Genomic DNA, 19,406 nt, shown 5'->3' on the forward strand with positions numbered 1-19,406 from the left:
AAACATCAGAATGTCATCACAAACTCAAGAGGGATGAGGGACTTAGAAGAACATGTCGGTGCTGATATGAATCCACACTATCACGTGAACACGATGGCCACTTGGCTCAGTGAGGAAAATAACACCTGAGAATGCTCAGTCTTGACAAGAAGCGAAAAAAACTCAGTAGAAGGGCCTTTCAATCAGCTTTGCAGGGAGCATGATGAGGGTGACCATGATCTCAATTTAAATCAGCTATATAATGCATTCCGTTATTCATGGCAGGCCATACAAACTTGCTGCAGAGATGCTTTTCTTGCAAACAACCAGCACCTGAAGAACCTTTTCCACTCATCTCACATGAAATAAATGCTGCTATGACATTTCCAAATACTATTCTGTCAGTACTTGAGGCAAAGACTTTTTACAGTAACATGCTTTTCCATAAGTTTAGCTTGTAATTGCAATGGAATAAAAAAATGCCAGACATATAATGGCTGTTGGTACACAAATGCTGGTGTTGTTTCTGCTTTAGTTCCTTGGATTTTGTATTCATATATTAATGAGCAACGCTTCATGAAAAGGAGTACCAAACATGGTTTTAAAGAAGACAACAAGTAGAAACAATGACTCCCAGGTAAAAAGGGATTAAAAATGACTAAAATTGCTTATACACATATATATATATAAAGATAACCTGATAACATTTGCTTCCCTGTTAGTTGTCCTCTACCTGTTGAAATGGGGTGCAGGGTTAATTTCAACTTGTTTTCAGAATCAGGCTGACTGAGAGCAAGTTGTGCAAGATGGGATGTGGGAAAACTACAATGAACTCTTGGCTCTGCAACAAGTCAAAGATGATAAATAAATAGTATCCAAGAAAATCCTGAGATCACAGCGGAATTGGCTGTCTTCGGGAGGTTTCACACTTGTCTTTTCTGTGTGACTTGAACCAAAATTGTGGTTAGTGGGATAACTTCTCCACATGTTGCAGCAGACCAAAGAACCAACATCTGGTCCGACCCTTTGAGGTGGTCATGCTCCAGATAAAACATTGATGCGGTTAATTGAATAGTTCAGACTTTCGGATTCATTGCAGGAAATCAATGCTATTATTCTTGTCATGCTTTGTGCAAAGGGTCTGAGGATTCAACGGGTTTTCATTAAAATCCCATTCGCAGCAGCTGCAGGAGTGTGATGATGTGTGAATGCTCATGTACAAGATTCATCTGGCTGGTATTTTTCCAACATGTTACGGACACTGGTCCTTCCAAAATAGTACAAAGCCAAAAGACGGCTCTTTAGTGGGTAGTGACATCATCATAATAGTTAAGTGCTGATGATTGTTTTTATCCACCAGCTAAAAGTAGAGAAGCATCAATACACATTTTTCCAGCTCCAATCAGATACTGATTCTGATACAAATGTTGAATCTTGGTAATTCTTGTTATCAAGGTTAAACAAATCTCACCACACAATACTTATTCTTTAAGCTAAAAATACAACATGCATTGTACATCAATGTATTCCAGAACAATATTAACTGGCTGTTCATTCTACCTTCTCGTGCAAACTAACTTCAGTAATCTGCATGAGTTGAATGAAAACTTGGGCATGCGGTGATCAATTTAGAGTCAACTGAAATCAAATTTGGTGGATCAGCCTGAAATTACATTGATGGTGTAGCCGATATAAATATAGGATCTCTAATTCAAATGTAAGGCTCTTGCTCAACCGATAACATGACAACATCCCAACATTGCCAAGATGAGTACGCGCAGACATGGTCCTTGAGGTGATGATGACAAGATGGGTGTTTGCCGTGAAGCGTGCACTCACGGGGTTGCAATATGAAACCGAAATTAACTAAATCCAATATGCAAGCTAAGGGTAATAGGAGAGCTGTCAACAATCTACCTATCGGAGATGACCTTGTATCGCATGCCGGGTCGGAGATGGAGGCAGACTCACCTTGGCCATGGCCTCTGCGATCGACTCCACCATACCTCCAACCATGCCAACTTCACTGGCAGCCTCATTCAGAGTCACCATTATGTCATCAACTGCCTCCTTCATGAGCTGAGATGCCTCCGCTATGGCATCATGGGTATGAGATGCCTAAAAGACATCAAGGTAAAGAAATTACCACAGGGTGTTTTTATCCTACATTAACTGACCATTAAATCATGTATGCAGCTGTTCATATCATCTTTGTAAGATTGGAGGCGCAAAGACCGAGCGTAATATCAAGCTCTTTAACCTTTGGGTTCCCTCCGCCCTCCTTGGCAGCATAGAGCATCTGCAGAGCGGACTCGGCAAGGGTTTTGGTTTGGTCCAGGAAAGTCATCTGTTGCTGGTGGTCCTTCAACTTGGAGGCCACGCCCACAGAAGCCTTGATGAGCGGCTCAAAGTAACCTGCTAGCTGTGTCACCTGAAGAGCAGGACCACACTTTAAAATGGGCTGTGACATGCTGAGAAAACCGTGTGCATGAACAGATTTTTAAGCAGACATGAAAAGTTCCAAAAAGTGAATGAATACTACGGATACTCATTTTGAGAATGTGTGTGTTCAGCATTACTGACGGTCTTGTGTTTTTTTGAAATCGGTGTTCATTTTACTTGGCTGACAGAGGTTGCAGTGAAACAATATTTTTATTTTACACTTAATGGAAGACACCTCAGCAGATACAAGACAAAAAATGCTGCAAAAACATTCCTAAATCATAATACATTTTCATGACTGAAAATGGTAAGAATTCAAAACAGTGGGAGATGAGAAAAGTGGTTATTTGTAACACTGCTTTTTGTACATCACTACGTTGTTCCTGAAATTCAGAATTAAATGGAGTTAATTAACTCCATGGCCTATATACCTTGTGTCCTAGTTGTGAAGCTTCGCCCCTGGCAGCTGTGGAAACAGGGTCAATTAAGTGGCCAATTTCCTGCACAGTGGACGTCAGCTGTTCTTGCAGGGCCTGAAGACAGGAAATGAAAAGATATTTGTTCTTGAGCAACCTTTTTAAGGATGACAGAGGCACATTCAAATATGTCATCTGGAACCTGCTCAGGAGCATTACCTAGGGAACCAAACACAGATATTGGATGTGAGCTACTCCAGGTTCTCCTGTGTGTCCTTCAATATTTGATGATTCAACAAGACTGATCCCCATGTCTAATCCTGTTTCATAATGGATTATGCCGGTATAGGACATTAAAATCCAGTGGAATCAATCAAAAACCAAAAAGTGAAAAAAGGGGTGGTGGTGAAATATTAGAAAAAAGTTGAGTCAAAATGTAAGTAATTGTCTGATTGAGCAATCTCCTAACATTATTGATTATTTTAATCCACAATATTTTCAGCTCTAAGACATATAAATAAAGACACGCACTGATAAAACAGTTTGGTTTAAATGCCATAGAGTAATTGCCAGTACATGAACTGTATGTAAATAAAAAAATCATTCATGAATCCAACCAAAATCAGCAAGAAATTACCTGAATAACCATGAAGAAATAACCATTCAAAAAAGACAAGAAATTACCTAAAGTACAGCAGTAAATGAACGAAGAAATTACCAGAAGTCTATTAGCATGTTAGGAACATTTATTTCCAAAAACATCTTTTTAAATTGCAAACTCAATTAATGTTCTTTGAAAAGTCTTATTTAAAAGCCAAGCCTTTGACAGTTCTCGAAATAAAAATAGAATGACATGTTTTCGGGCCGCGATCCACTCAGTCCCTCTTTGTTGCATAGCTGACTTCAATAAGACAGATGCACAAGAGATACGAAAATCAATGTTAAGATGAATATTGTCCAGCGGGGGGAAAGAAATAAAGTGCACGTTGAAGACTAATCAGTCAAAACATAATGAAAGATGAAAATGGCTGACTGACATGGAGTCCATTTCCTGATGGTTGTTTACCTCTAGAGAGATGTCATCCCTGCTGGGTAGGTTCTGGCTGACTACTGCCAGAGAAGCCTGCTCAATGTCCCGGATACATTTGTTGATGTTATCAATTGACGAGTCGCACTCACGCTGCCCCGGGGCCTTGTCGCTGAAAATAAGGGGGGGAAAAGAGCAGCAACAGAAAGCAATAAAATGGTTGGACACAAATGATTCTGTGATGTATTGTTAAGGCAAAAAAGCAGTGAGTGTGACAAAGAAAGGAAAATGTGCCCAACAAGAAAGGCTGTATTAATATAACTATTGTCTGTGACAAAACAGCCAGGAACCAGGATGTCGTTGGAACATCTTTGCTACTGAACACCTCATCTTGTTACTACTCGGGTAATACTTGCTAAAATGGGTCCTGGAGCGTCTCATCAATGCGGAGGGAGATCAAGCTGTGCTGTAAAATTAGCTCCGAAGTCTGAAAGATGTTTGGGGCACCGGGCACACCGGCAGAATAACTTATTGAACATCTGCTTCCTTGCATGATGGCACACTGGAAGTCAGACTAAATCAAAATCTAGTTTTAGTGTGCTGTGAGACCGGGGAAAGTTATGAAGCTGACTTTTGGAAAATAGAGCTCCATCCTACTTATGTTACCTGACAGTGCAGTTTATCATTTAGCACTGTTAAAAGCCCGGTTCAATCTGCCAGCAGTCCATTTGCAGTTTAAAAAGGAGACCGTGATAAGGGCAGCGGAGCTGAAGGAGATGCAAAGCTGCTGCATGTGATTGCTAATGTGAAAATGTCCCCAGCCTGAAACATTAAAATTGGGAATTAGTCTGCATCGCTTTATCTCTGATGAAGGTCAAGAACAGAAAGGTGTGATAGGAACGATTTAAAATGTGAGCCGTGGTGGTGCAAGAACAAGTATTTGTCATCTCAGGATCGCATTTGAACATCATTTCTCAAGGGCACTGCCTTCGTCTCAAAGGTGTCCTAAAAAAAACATTTTGTACAGGAGGACTTGATAAATGTACAGTGCAGTAAAAAAAAAAAACACATTTTACTCCACAATCTATATAACCGCATCTGTGCCGGGAGTTAAGCTCGCTGGTGGAACACACAAAACTGTCATCACACACACATTGTGTTTTTTCTCAGACTAATACAACCATGTGATAAACAGCAGAGCCGCTTGTAAGCGGCTCTGCTGTTTCTCTGTCATCATTTCACTAACCGGATGGCGGTGATGAGACCTTTGATGGAATCTGAGACGGTGCGAGAGTGACCAGCCAGGACAGACCAGGTGGGCGGGTCTTTGGGGTTGATAACCAACGAGCGCGCGGTCTTGAGCAGGTAGGTGGAGCTGTCGAGCATGGAGCGGGCTGAATGTAGGATGGGCTCCTGCGCTGCAGAGCCCTAGAAAGAAGCAAACTGAACTTAAAAAAATAACTCTGATTTCGGAGGCACCCACTACACGCTGTCATGCATGCAAAAGCAGTCAAATATTACGGATGCCATTGTTAACACAGCCAGACCTCATTGCTGATTTGGGCAGGGACGCTGGCAAACTCTGGGTTGGATGCAAATGCTGTCAGGTTTTCCACAGCCTCTATAAGTGGCGCCGTCGCAACTCGACACCTGTTCCTGTTCTCCTCTGAGAAATCGCCATCGAGAGCCTCCACAAGGAGAGACAGAAATTATCAAGTTACATCTAACACATAATTAAAATAAAGACTTTCAACCGACCAGCAGTGAAGAATAAAATTAATGACAGAAACGAGGAATCGGATAACAAACACGAGCTGACATGAATCCTAATGTGTCGGTATTTTCCTGCCAAACACTTCATAAAACAATCACAGAAAATCACACAGGCTGCTGTACAGAAATCAGGGACACGGGCGCCAACCCTATGATTAGACTGGCAGAAGAATCCTACCTTGATGGTTTTGACCAGGTTCGCCGTGCTGTTGGCGACCTCCTTGGCAGACTGGACAAAGTGCCTCTTGGCAACAGGGTTGGTTGTTTTAGAGGAGGCCAGGCGGCAGGCATTGCACAAAGCTGAGGTGTGCTTAGCAACAATGGTGGCTGCGGAGAGCACCTGGGTATTTTCAGAAACGATAGGTTAGATTAGAAACAGAGATTTCTATTCAGCGAAGGTCACCATAAGATAAGACAGACTTTATTAATCCCCGAGGGGGAAATCTGGTTGTTATAGCAACAGCAGCATCCAAGAGTTATTAAGACCAAGCGGTAGAAATAACAAGACAGAACCCAACAGAATGAAATAAACCAAAGTAAATATAGACAGAGAGAAAAAAATAAAAAATATATATATATACACACACATACACACAGTCCTCAGACAGACAGACAGACAGACAGACAGACAGACAGACAGACAGACAGACAGACAGACAGACAGACAGACAGGCACACACACACACACACACACACGTTATGACATCTAGAATAAGCAATCATATCAGTAAGATGATTCCAATTCCTCTTGTTGTAGCTTTACTGTAGGGCTGTGTCTGAAAGCAGAGGTGATTCAGAAACACAGTCCCTGGGCCTATTTGATCCAGAAATATCCAATATTTCTGGATCAAATGCTTGCAGAAATACAAAAAAAACAAGCCTAAAACCCATATTTCAAAACAGGTATTTATTTTAAATTTAAAAAAAAATCTACATGAGTTCTCCTTTGTCAAATATTTTTTTAAGAATGGTAAACCCTTGAAGATATGTTTGAAGAGCTTCAAATCAGGTTTAGAATGTTTTGCATTTGGAAACATTAAAAAATATTTGTTGTATGCGAGACTAATTGTTGAATGGTGTTTTTCTTTTTCAAGAATGCCTATACTATTAAAATAAAGATATATGTATACAGTATGGCTCCATACAGAGGTAGGGTCTACATATGAATATGGTTATTATGATGAGTTAAGTTTCATTGGCATTTTGTAAGTAAGCATGTCCAGATAAAACCGGTAATTCATGAATTTGCAAGATGAGAAATATGAACATGAGCAACTAATGCTTGTGTTTATTCTAGCGTCAAATAAGAATTTTCATGAGCTATGGTGTCAGTTTGAGCTCGAAAAAAATGCTAACATGGCCTCATAACTGAAGTTCAAATAAAGCACATTGGCACACTTTTTACCCTAATCTTGGAAAACCAGTTGCACCGTCCATCTCATTAAATTTATTGCCACATACAGTATATGTATAAAAAATGTACCTGAGAGGGGCTGCTGTCAGGGTCTACAAGATTCTGACAGGCCATTTGAATCGCCTGGTTCGCTTTGGCGAACTGGATGGGATCCACCAGCCCCTGGTGGCCTGCCTGACTGTTGGGATCGGACACACCCACCAGGTAGGAGGCCTGTGACACAAATAATGCACGTGAACCCACCCATTCACGAAGCTGCAGAGCCCAAGCTGACAGAGATGCTTATTTTACCTGTCCGGCAGCTTCAGTCAGCCCACAAAGGGCCCGAGAGGCTGAAACTACACAATCTCCAAATGAAGGCACGTCACCTGTTTTACAGTTCTGAGAAATACCTGCCATGGACTCTCCCAAGACCTGGAAACCGCACCGACAGAAACAAGAGGTAAGATACAGAACAAGGCTTACAGTGATAAGCTGTGCGTATGTGTGCTCAGGTCCTGGTGATGCAACAGCACAGGCTGGAAGCCTACCTTGGAGTTCTCCATCACACTCTCAATGCAGTCAAAGTAGGAAAGATCGCTGACTGGCTCATTGGGGTTGTCCAGCATTCCTCTCACAGCCTGAGAGACAAAGGATCAGTTGCATGGCTCTTAGATCGGCAAAGCACGTGCTATCTTTTCCACCAAAAGCAGTCCGTGCAGAACACAGAAGTGTGAGTATCCTGTGTTTCTATGCGAGTTTGTTTGATGATTCCTAAATTTTTCATCCAAATGCGAAAGGCAGTAAAATTCTGTTTACCTCCAGCTCTCTCAGGGCGTTGTCACACTCTTTCTGGCCCGGAGCCTGCTGTGTGCACAATGTGATCAGTTGGTTAATGCTGTCAGTCACAGCTCTGAAACACAGGAGAATGGAGAGAGGAGAAAGTTCATACTGGTCTTCAACCGTTAAAATGAGTGTTTAAGACTCCTGTCTGTGACAAATAAGCATACTGACATTGTCGCCTGTGATTTAATTGTTAATTCAAAGAATTCATTGTCATTAGTCCATAAAAAAATATCAATGAATGCACCCACAAGTCAAAATAAACACAGCTTAAATAAACACTATGAAGTTATTTTATGATTCATGACAAACATTAACGAGGAAAAGTAAACAAATTTGCACATTGTACTTAGTAAATACTGCTGCTTAAATTTTCCCAGCAATATTTACACAGTATGCATCACCAAAGAACACCTGTTGCTTCATTACATCAACAATCTGGTCCTGATTTGTTGTTTATTTGATTTGTTGGGGAGGTAGGGGGGGATCCCAGAGTTTCTAAGGATGGACAGATTTTCACTTTCCAAAAGGCAAAACTGAAAATTTGGCCAAAGTTAAAAAAATATTCAAGATGTTTAAATGATAAAAAATACTTTGCAACATTCACATTACATTTTCCAAAACTTGAACTGAGTGCAACTTACTGACAATTTACATTTCAAAGGTTAAATTCTGAACAAATTGAGGAAACCAAGAAGAAAATCGGGGCCATATTAAAGTAACCTCTCTATTTGATCTTGTGTTAAATGTCTGGTAATTGTAGCGATAAAATTGAGAGGGAAAACTCATCACACAAAATATTGAGTTTCAGTGATCTCCTACAGACAGGAACTGTATGACACAGCCTTGCAAACTTCTAAAAATTCTGAAAAAAATCCTCCTACCCAAGGGTATGCTGTCCCTACTTTCAACTACCCTGAAAAGAATATTCATTTCAATGACATCTGAAACTTTTACACAACAGTCGAAATGTCAGTACAACACCACACAACAATGAGGTCATTCATAGAGAGGCATATAAAAGATGCTATATTTTACAGCTCAATGAGGAGAAAAAAAAAAAAAAAGAACACACTCATTAGGAGATAGAGGCTTTCCAGGGCCAAATTCTTTGTTTTCTTTTTGCTGTGGTATTTATTCATTTATTTACAGAGTTTTGTGTTAATAAAATCTATCAGAAGTAATGAAGGGGAATGAAAAAAAAGAAGTGGGCCAACTCAGTACACGGGGGTGTCCTGATTGTGGAGCAATGCGGTCATCTACCCTGAAACATGAAACCAATGCTTTCTTAAATATCTTACTATTTGTGAATGATTTCCCAAGATAACTTTATTTACTACTGAACCACAGATACTTGTTTTCAAGTTTGTTATAAACAAGTTGACAACTACCTGGGTTTGAATGTAAACGCCTTATATTAAAGATTATATTAAACATTAATCCTTGAAAATCCTTTAAATCAAAAGATACTGTAACTTTTCAAAGTGTTGTCCACTTCTGAAATGACAGATTGGGAGAAAAAGAATTGCAAATTTGGGTAGTGAGCAAATCAAAAATAATGTAACAGGGAAAGTACAAAAGGTGAAAAGCTTCCTGAAGAGCTACTCTGGAGAAAAAGGCGCGAGCCAAACAGTGCGTGCTTAAAGATGTGTGTGACCGATAGCTTTACCTTGCAGCAGCTGCTAGCAGATTCTTGGCGTTTGCTGCTGCAGGATCCACAGAGAGGCTCTTAGCGGCCAGCAGCAGCTTGCTAGAAGCCATGGAGATGTTCTTCAGATTACCAATAACCTGCACCTGGTCATCCTTCTTCTGAAAGGACGAGTGGGGACAGGGGGCGATTTACTTTCCGATGATGCGAAACCCTTCTTTTCCCATATGATTCAGAGCAGTCATTGTAAAGTGACGGATACTTGCAAAGAGCAACTTTTTTTTTTTTTTTTTGTCAAACAAATGTCATAAAAGCAGGCCACCCTATCAAGACAAACCTGAGTGTGCCCCGCCATCTCGATGCCGGCATCAAGAAACTCATCAAAGTCTTGGCTGAACTTCCCTGAAGCAACCGCCAGCTGGCTACTCGAGCCCCGGGAGGCATGCACCACCTCGCCGGCTGACTGGTTCAAGTCTGCTGCCGTTTGATTCAGATCTGTCTGGGCCTCCTGGAAGGACTTTGATGCTGGAGGGATCTAAACGAATGACACGACACAGGACATAGTGAGGACAGATAAAAACAGAGCGATCACTCACGTCAGACCGACAGTTGAAACGATTGTGTATCATCCGCGGGCAGAACTCTGGTGAGTCACCGTCTTACTCACGGTTTCAATCAGCAGCTTCTTGCTGGCCTCCCCTATGCTCTTCAGAGCCATGTCTACATCTTTCTGGCCCGGCAGACAGTTGACGCAGTTATTCAAGGAATGAGAGACGGCTTTGGCCACCTGGAGCAAACAGCAGATTGCAGTTGAATTGTGCTAATCCGTGCACAAGGGTGTGCGCCGGGGAATAGTTTTCAAAACGAACGAGAAGCATGATGAAAGCATGAGAAAAAGATAATGAAATGGTATTCTTCAAACAACAACAAAATAATTCTCCACAACAGCTATATCACAGCCAAGTAAAATTATACTATGCTTTCAAAACAAATGATATTTCAAGATCCATGTTTTGCATTAACTATTGAAACTGAACATTTTTGTGTTTTTTGAAGGGATTTAAAATGTATTTTATTCTTGATAAAGTTTGAGGGCAAGGCATTAATTATTTCCGCTACTTGGCCTAAAAAACATGCCACATGCGTCAACACAGGGGGCCCTAGCTACATTAAACAGGTTTTCCAAGCAGATGTTGAGCTCTGTTGGTCTCATGCTTTGCACCATAAGTAAACATTAACCAAACTCCATTTAATAAAAAGTAAAGAGAGCAGATGGAACAAGAAATGACTTTCCTTTAAAAGTGACCTATTTCTTAATAATAAGAAATTTCTTTAACAAATTTGAAAGTCAGATCATTACACAAAACCCATCAAGGTAAGCTTAATTCAGCCCTAAAATTTTTACAGGTTATTTCCTAAAAATGTAGCCATTAACATACATTTTTGATTAAAAACCCAGTGTGTGTATAAAGTAGATTTCAACGACACTGCTATAATGGCTAAATAAGACACAGGCACATAGATCTATTAGAATGTAGAGAAGTTAAGAACGAATAATTGTAGAATGCTACATAAAAAATACAAGTGGGAGTATTTGTTGGAATGTTAGCACTGACTAGATTGAGAGTTAAATGAGCGGTGATTTGCTGTTCCCTTTAACCTGTGGCTTCAAGTTTTTCACTTAACAGAGAGAAGGACTTGTGTTGACATTAAAAAAAGCACAGAAAAACAGTGCAGTGACCTCGCCGGTCTCTCACCTGTGCCAGCCTCTGCTGACTCTCAGCATCCCCTGGGGAAATAAGCGCCTGCTTGGCTTCGTCAATGAGAAGCGCTGAGCCCTCCATGACATCCCGAGCTGAGTCCAGCATGGCAGCGGCAGCCTTGGGGTCTGAGGTAGAGGCAGCGACCCCACGGGCTGCCTGGGCCAGAGTTTTGAGGGCCTGAGCAGTTTCCCTGGCTGCTATGCCTGTAAATCATCAAGATGAAAAATAGAAAATAATACACTCAGAAAATGCCATATATATATATATATATATATATATATATATATATACGTATACGTATATATGTACACACACACATATATATATATACACACATATAAGTACATATATATGTGTATATATATATATGTACATATATCTAAAAAGAATATATATATATATATATATATACACACACACACTCACACTCGCACACACACACACACACACATACACACGAGGAATCAAGAAGAATATTCTCATATTCTAAAGTGTTATGGAGAATCATTAGATGTTTGCACGCAGAAATTCTGCATCCTGAGTTCCGTGCTCTTGTAACTCTGCTTGTTTTTATGTGATTAAACATAAACTGTAAATCTTAACAGAGTATGTGTTTTGAGTGAGCTGTCCCAAACTTTGATTCTTTGCCTTTGCTGCTGCCGGATCAGTTGTACTTCCATCTACTTTTGTGTAGACGTGAAGGCGTAACAGAAATACAATATCCCGACTTGAAAGGCTCAAATGAAAAGGGCCGGGAAACTGACAGATACATTGTAAATGAAATGAAAGGATTTCTGGTGAAAGTCTTTTACTCCTGAACATTAACATGCTAAGCATGGGGTCATGTCAAAATGTTTGCCACCTAGGAGAGCATAAACAACTGACTTGAAAAGAATTGAAAGGGAAGCCTTGTTAGAACATTTCTGGTTCTCCGGTGCTTTCTTTCAAGTTGGGATATAAACAGAGTGTGAGGAGGTTTCATGATCTAAACTTCTTGGTAAATGTATTATCTCTCTGTCTTCTTGCAGTCTGTATGTCCAAAGTACCAACCTGTGTAGTGTTCATTTCCTTGTGCAGCGCAGGTGAGTAGCTGAGCCATAGAGGATCCTACTGACTTGGAGGTGCTGCCCAGATCCTGAGCGCATTTCTCTAACTGAAACAGTGGGGAAAAATAAAACGGAAATTTTAAATAGAATAGTCCAAACAGCAATCAAGCTATAATACATTGCTGGTAGTCAATATCCTTTAAACAACTGGAATTAACTTTAAACTATTGCAGATTTTATATCTAGAGGTGGAGGGGTGGAACTTAAGGGTCCTTAAAAGTCTCGTACCGATTCTCCAGGTAGTGGTTTCAGCTGCGCGCTAACAGCAGCCAGCTTGGCATCTTGCAGTTCACTTCTTAGAGTCTGAATGGCGGTGAGCGCAGAGTCGATCTCCATGGGGCCACAAGCTTCATGGGCCTATAAAATGAAAGATTGATGACCAGATAAAATACTTTCTGTATATGTGCGATTTAGACGGAACATTGCTTTAAAGTTCACAGGGCCAGAGATTTTTGAAAATTTCATTTTACTTTCCAATTCCACTTCAAATACTTAAGAGCTATTATTGGACAAATTAAAGTTGGTTATTTTTCATCCTGAAGTCGAAGTTTTTCATGGTTTTCTTTTTTTTTTTTTCCAACAACTTTCAATGCTTCAGCTTAAGAAAGTTTTGAAACATTTTTCCTTGGATAAAACATGCAAAATGCAGTTATCAATTTGTACCAATTGGGAATTTATACAATTATATGCTACACCTTTGCTCTTTATCTTCTATATCTATCAGCTTCAATGCTTTACCTTTTGTGCAGACGTCCTCAGTTCAGCTAGACAGGTGGCTAAGTTTTTGGCGCACTGACCCAGTTGCATTGCAGCAGCCTGATCTGTCACCGTGGGAACAGATGACTTGGCTGAGGTCACCATCTTACTACCAGGCTGTAGAGAAAGGAAAAGGCAATTTTTGTATGAAGGTATAAAATGGTTGACAAAAATCAATATTTTTTTTTTCCTTACAGAACCTCAAAAGGACAAATGACAAAACTGAACAAGCCTTCGGGTATAAAGAAAGACAAATTAAAACATGGGCTTTTTGCTCACCTGATGTTTTAGCAGTGTTTAACTTTAGCAGTAAAGTTAAACACTATCCAACCCCATCTTCCACCAGGCATTACATTATTAACCGCCATTGAACAATAACAAAATATATAACATCATATGCAATATCCTTCTGTATATACCACACTCACACACACACACACACAGTACTGTACAGTACAGTATGTCTATTTATTATCCAGCACATACTCTGAGCTGGGAGCTCTCAGTGCAAAATTTCACTGTGCCTGCACAATGACAATTAAAAATCTTGAATCTTATCTCAATAGACGCTGCAGGCAAACTACCGTTGCTGATGGCTTTAGGTGTAAATTGATGATGCACGGCTGAAGCATATTATAATAATATTAATAATAATAATAACTAAGGATTTTAATGAAGTTGTTCTTCACTTTACTGATTTTATGATGGTCGATGTTATACTTTTGATTTTTTTATATTGGTTATTAATATTGTTAACTGACTGCAAGTTTAGGGGCGAAGATGCTCGTCTTTTTTGTGTGTATGAATAAGGAAATGGTGCAGCAGATAAACTGAGATTCAGATATCTGCAACTGCAGAGGCCCCTCACTTACCCAGCCCTCCTTTTGGTGTTAAAATAGCCTAATAAGAATAAGAAATTGTTGTGCCAGAGTTACAAGAAAAATATAACAATATTAAATAATAGTAGAAAATTGTCTAAACGTTAAAAAAAAAAAAAAAAAAGGGGGGGGGGGAATAAGAAATACAAATAAACTATAAAGTGTCTTAGGTAACAAGTGAAAACTATAAAGTGTCTTAAGGTCTTAAGTACCAAGTGAAAGATAAGGAGTGCACAAGAGTATGAAAAAATATTGTAAATGTAACTGTTATAAAATATACGGGACCATTTACAAATTTCCCGGACAAGAAAGAAAATCTGATTTATACTTTGTTCTGTCTTAGTCCAAAATCATTTGGTTTGACGTTGGCACTGGGTTATTGAGTTTTCAACATTCTTTCTTCAAAAGATAAGACATCAAGATCCCAAAATGTGCGTGTGTTTGTGTGTGTGTGTGTGTGTGTGTGTGTGTGTGTGTGTGTGTGGACACAGTACCTGTAGGAAGTTCTGACTGGCAAGGATTAAGGCTAGTTGGGCACTGAGATCCTCTGGCTTGGCTTGACTACCACGTACACCCTGTACCAGCTGTGGGATATGGTCTGCCACTCCCTACAGACGGATGGATGCGCACTCATTCATCACAATATATATATATATTTTTTTTAACCAAATATACCAAGTGACCAGTGTAAATGAACACACTACAAACACATTAAAAGGCTGATGAATGCAGCTACATAACAGATATGCCTACCTTACAGCTCTGGACCAGCTGCTGGTGAGCAGCAGTGTTCTTGTTAGAAGCAGCAGCATTTTGAGCGGCAGCAATGGTCTGCGTGGCTGCAGCAGCCGCTTGCTTGGCTGCATTCTAAGAAATAGCAACAGGTACGTTAAAATCTAACAGCTGTTAAACCTAAGCTCTCTGTCACTGTCTCTTTCTGTTTATAGGTTCAAGTCTGAACTTTTATTCTGGAGAAGTGATAGAATACTGAAAGTGCTAATTTCCGCTTAGAGCAAACTAATTTCCCCAAATCATCAGCAATGTCAATTCATTTTAATAAGGCCTGGAATGTCTCCTCTGAGTGTATTATTCCATTCATTATGGAATGTTTTATTTTTTACTTTGTAGATACTAATTAAATATTGTAAGTAGTAATAATTATACCACAAATAAAGTTATTTGTAGTACAATTATTACTATTTACAATATTTAATTGTAGATAATTAAATATTGAAAATATATAATATTTAATTAGCATCTACAATAATAGTAAAACATAAATGCAAATACACAAAAAATGTTAAAAAAAAAAAGGCATTCCTGAATTATCTATATAATAAAGGTCATTAGTCAAAATAACACTGCAACAATTGAGTCTGAATCAGAGTCAGGGTGATTTACATTCATTTCAATTTCATTTACTATATTTTCTCGCAGAACTTGAAATTTGTCAAATTTGAAATTACTTAATCAACAATTACAATATTTTAAGACTTACTTTTTGGACAGAGTTTTACATCAAAAGATGTCCAATTCTTTTCCTTTTGGCTTTTCTCCTCAGGGGTTGCAGCAGCAAATCAACCCTCTCCATCTAACCCAATTCTCTGTATCTTCCTCTCTCACACCAACTACCTTCATATCCTCTTTCACTACGTCCATAAATCTTCTCTTTGGTCTTCCTTGAGACCTCCTGCCAGGCAGCTCCAATTCCACCATCTGTCTACCAATATATTTACTATCCCTCCTCTGTACACGACCCAACCATCTCAGTCTGGCTTCTCTGACCTTCTCTCCAAAACATCTAACATGTGCTGTTCCTCTGATTGACTCATTTCTGATCCTATCCATTCTCATCACTCCCAAAGAGAACCTTGGCATCTTCATCTCAGCGACCTCTCACTCTGCCTCCTGTCTTTTCATCATTGTAACTGCTTCTAGGCCGTAAAGCATCGCTGGTCTCACACTGTCTTGTACACCTTTCCTTTCATTCTTGCTGATAGTCTTCTATCTCATAGTACCCCTGACAGTTTTCTCCACCCATCACTACAGATCACAATGTCATCTGCAAACATCATGGTCTAGGGAGATTCCCGTCTAACCTCATCTTTCAGCCTGTCCATCACAGCTGCAAACAAGAAGGGTCTCAGAGCTGATCCCTGATGGAGTCCCACCTCCACCTTGAACTTCTGTTCCTCCAACATCACCGCACCACTGTCTCACAGCTAGCATACATGTCCTGCACCAGTCTAGGCAAAGCAAATACTGCATATGTAGTACTCTTTCTAGGCATGAAGCCACACTGCTGTTCACAAATGCTGACTTCTGCTCTCAGTCTAGTTTCCACTACTCTTACCCATAACTTCATTGTGTAGCTCATCAACTTTATCCCTGTGCAGTTGCTGCAATTCTGCACATCCCCCTCATTTCAAAAACGGGCACCATCACACTTCATCTCCATTCTTCAGGCATCTTCTCACTCTCTAAGAGCCTGTTGAATAATCTAGACAGAAACTCTACTGCTGCCTCTCCTAGACACTTTCACACCTCCACAGGTATATCATCTGGACCAACTGCCTTTCCACTCTTCATCCTCTTCAATGCCTTCCTCCCTTCACTTTAAATAATCTGAGCTACTTCGTGCCTCTTCTACCCTTGACTCTCTTTCATTTTCCTCAATCATCGGGTCTTCAAAGTATTCTTTCCATCTTTCCATCGCTCTTCTAGCATCTGTCAATACATTTCCCTCTCTATCTGTAATCAACTGGACCTGCTGTACATCCTTTTCATCTCCATCTCTCTGTTTCATCAACCTGTATAGATCATGCCCTGCCTCCTTACTGTCCATCAACCAAGTCATGTCTAATTAAAATACAGTATTGCTGCAAGGTTCAACCATATAGTGTAATTTTTTTTTTTTTCGCACAATTTTACTGTTTCCTTTTTCAACTCATTTGCTTTTTTGCAATTTTCCCCTTATTTAATTATTTGATTTCATCCACTTGGGAAATTCTGGAAGACCTTTTTCTTTTCTGAGTTCACCGGATGCTACAGTGTTACCGCGAGGAAATCGTGAATGTCATCACCCACCTCCAGACGGTTGATTAACTTCTTCTTGATGGCATTCTGAGCAGCAGCATTGGTGGCAACCCGAAGCCCCTCTGCAGCTTCCCTCAGCCTCTGCTGCTGATCCTCACTCTCCGGATATGCCGCTGCACCCTGACAGAAGGGCTCAGACTTAGGAAACATGCCATGGGTACCAACATTTTGAGTACATTTGGAATGGCAAAAATATGAAAAGGCTTCAAAGTACAATGAACTATTTGTCTTAAAAGACAATGTCATGGTGAATTTAAGAAGTTCCTCCCTCTTTAAAAAAAAAATCTGTCTCCTTCAAAAACTCAGTCAAAACTGCATCAGCCAATATTTATAATAATATGATCAGTGTCAACATGGAGGTATGCGCTGGTATTTTACGAATGACTGAATGGCAGTTCAGTTTAGGAAGTACATTAATTTTTTAGGTCTGAGTCATCTGGAGTATAAATATATATATATATATTTTTTAATCCCAGAACTTGCATTCGCAAAATAAAAATAATTAAAAAAGGCCTTCAAGTAAAAATAGAGAGAATAATGTAATGTTGGTGATACGATAATTACAAACTTTACAGGAAAAAAAAGATGAGAAGAGCTTTACATGGGCGGAGCTTGCAGCTGTCACCTGCCTCTTGGCAACAGTTGACATAACTTAAAATAGAAATGGCAATTTGCATAATAATTTAAAACAAACAAACAAAAAATCTTATGTCGAGATGGACTACCAAGACATTGTAGGCAAGGGTTCATCATGTTGAACAAGGATTTAAAAAGGAATATTTGTTTGACAAGAAACAGTTAAATGTACAAAAAGAAACTAATCAAAGCAAATAAATATTTCTTGTTGAATTCTTCTTGTCTTGGCAACTGGACTTGAATTTGAAGAACTTGAAGAAATTCAATTCCAGTTGCCAAGACAAGAATTCAACAAGAATTCATCATGACCTGAATGACTGAGAAGCTCCACAGATAAATATTTCCAAACTTGAGCTTTATATGATAAATAACAATAATTAAAAAAAAAAAGCCATGAAAGAAACTGAGGATACATTTCCATGGCAACATTCCAATAAGGTCTCAGCTTCCACTGACACTTACAAAAATACAGCTGTGACTGGCGATAAATCTGGCATCAAACCTGACTAACCAGCTGCAGGGTGTCATTTCATTTCCACTGTGGAAGTGTCGAGCACTTCGTATCAGTCTGTTATTCAGCAGATGAATAATGAGGCCAATGCAAAGAGAGATGAGATAAATATTCTTGATAAAGGACAGATGGGGACTCTGGGGCAAATCTCCCCTTTAGCAGTCTGGGAGGAAAGTGTAATCATTTTTCACTGAAAACGAGGGCCTGAGTGAGTCGAAAAAGCTCAAATATCCTCAGGCAAATTATTACCCAGTTTAACCCTTTACCTTTATCTTACAGTTCTGGACTGGCTGCTGGTGAGCAGTGTTTTGTTTCGAGCATTAACAGAAAACAATCTGTAATATTTTATCATGAACCTCTTATTTCAATATAAAATGGGCAAACGTGGTGATAAAATTCCAGATTCTGAGCTGCTAGTGTCTGTAATAAAAATCTCAAGTAAACGGATCGTTCTGTTTTTTCTTTTTTAATTGCATTAGGGGGGGAAATGCTATGAATAAATTCTGCAATTAGTAACCTTTAAAAATATCAGCATGTCATTACTTCAAAATCAGTGAGAAAGTCAAATATAATAAAGCAACAAATTACATTAATATCTTGATTGCTTTTTTTTTTTTAATGACAAAAAAAGTTTAGAAAATTAGCTGCGTAATAGTGATCTGGTAATAGATATACTTAAATCTAGCATTTCTTTTTGTGCTTAAGGTGACTGCATTCTGCAGAAATCCAATATTATAGGGTAACTAATCACAATAAAACAACAACACAGAAATGCTAAGCAGCATGGAACCCAAGTGACAGAGCCTTTACAGACTGATATGTGGATGATGGCGCCTACAATAAGCATAGGTTTAAGTCGAAAAAGAAGAGGAGAAAAAAGGCTATCCACTTTGATCAGAAACCAGAACAAATCCAAGAGCTGCTTTGAGGGCGATGCAAGAAGGTACAAAGTATTCTCTAATCCTTGACTCAGGGCTGTATATTCACGTACATTTAATACCCCCAAAAAGACTCCAAATGAGGGATCAAAATCACTTGATATCGCTGATAAAGGGTTTCCATGTTGCGATTTCTATCCTTACAGTTCATTTTTCTTTAAAAGCAGCTTCTTAAACTCCAACGCTTTGCAGATGTTTGCC

The 19,406-nt window shown here is 39.4% G+C and overlaps 1 protein-coding gene across 3 annotated transcripts in view; it reads right to left on the reverse strand.

Moving 5' to 3' along the window:
• LOC147217966 (talin-2) overlaps positions 1 to 19,406 on the reverse strand; it is a 100,551-nt gene that overhangs the window by 16,432 nt on the left and 64,713 nt on the right. For 2 of the 3 annotated variants that reach the window (XM_086174615.1, XM_086174616.1), the window contains exons 23-43: positions 17,112 to 17,240; positions 14,778 to 14,891; positions 14,519 to 14,632; positions 13,129 to 13,263; positions 12,619 to 12,747; positions 12,335 to 12,437; positions 11,279 to 11,487; positions 10,189 to 10,308; positions 9,859 to 10,056; positions 9,543 to 9,682; positions 7,850 to 7,943; positions 7,582 to 7,671; positions 7,343 to 7,465; positions 7,121 to 7,264; positions 5,816 to 5,977; positions 5,412 to 5,552; positions 5,111 to 5,292; positions 3,904 to 4,036; positions 2,853 to 2,954; positions 2,240 to 2,410; positions 1,951 to 2,097 (exon numbers count right to left, since the gene is read on the reverse strand). In XM_086174615.1, coding sequence (XP_086030741.1) covers positions 1,951 to 2,097; positions 2,240 to 2,410; positions 2,853 to 2,954; positions 3,904 to 4,036; positions 5,111 to 5,292; positions 5,412 to 5,552; positions 5,816 to 5,977; positions 7,121 to 7,264; positions 7,343 to 7,465; positions 7,582 to 7,671; positions 7,850 to 7,943; positions 9,543 to 9,682; positions 9,859 to 10,056; positions 10,189 to 10,308; positions 11,279 to 11,487; positions 12,335 to 12,437; positions 12,619 to 12,747; positions 13,129 to 13,263; positions 14,519 to 14,632; positions 14,778 to 14,891; positions 17,112 to 17,240 — 2,880 coding nt within the window. The remainder of the gene's footprint in view (positions 1 to 1,950; positions 2,098 to 2,239; positions 2,411 to 2,852; positions 2,955 to 3,903; positions 4,037 to 5,110; positions 5,293 to 5,411; positions 5,553 to 5,815; positions 5,978 to 7,120; positions 7,265 to 7,342; positions 7,466 to 7,581; positions 7,672 to 7,849; positions 7,944 to 9,542; positions 9,683 to 9,858; positions 10,057 to 10,188; positions 10,309 to 11,278; positions 11,488 to 12,334; positions 12,438 to 12,618; positions 12,748 to 13,128; positions 13,264 to 14,518; positions 14,633 to 14,777; positions 14,892 to 17,111; positions 17,241 to 19,406) is intronic. The other variant, XM_086174617.1, reaches the window with a different exon arrangement.

Source organism: Fistularia commersonii, chromosome 27, assembly GCF_037954325.1.
Source record: "Fistularia commersonii isolate RoL2024-O1a breed Wild chromosome 27, RoL_Fcom_v1.0, whole genome shotgun sequence".
Lineage (NCBI taxonomy): Eukaryota > Metazoa > Chordata > Actinopteri > Syngnathiformes > Fistulariidae > Fistularia > Fistularia commersonii.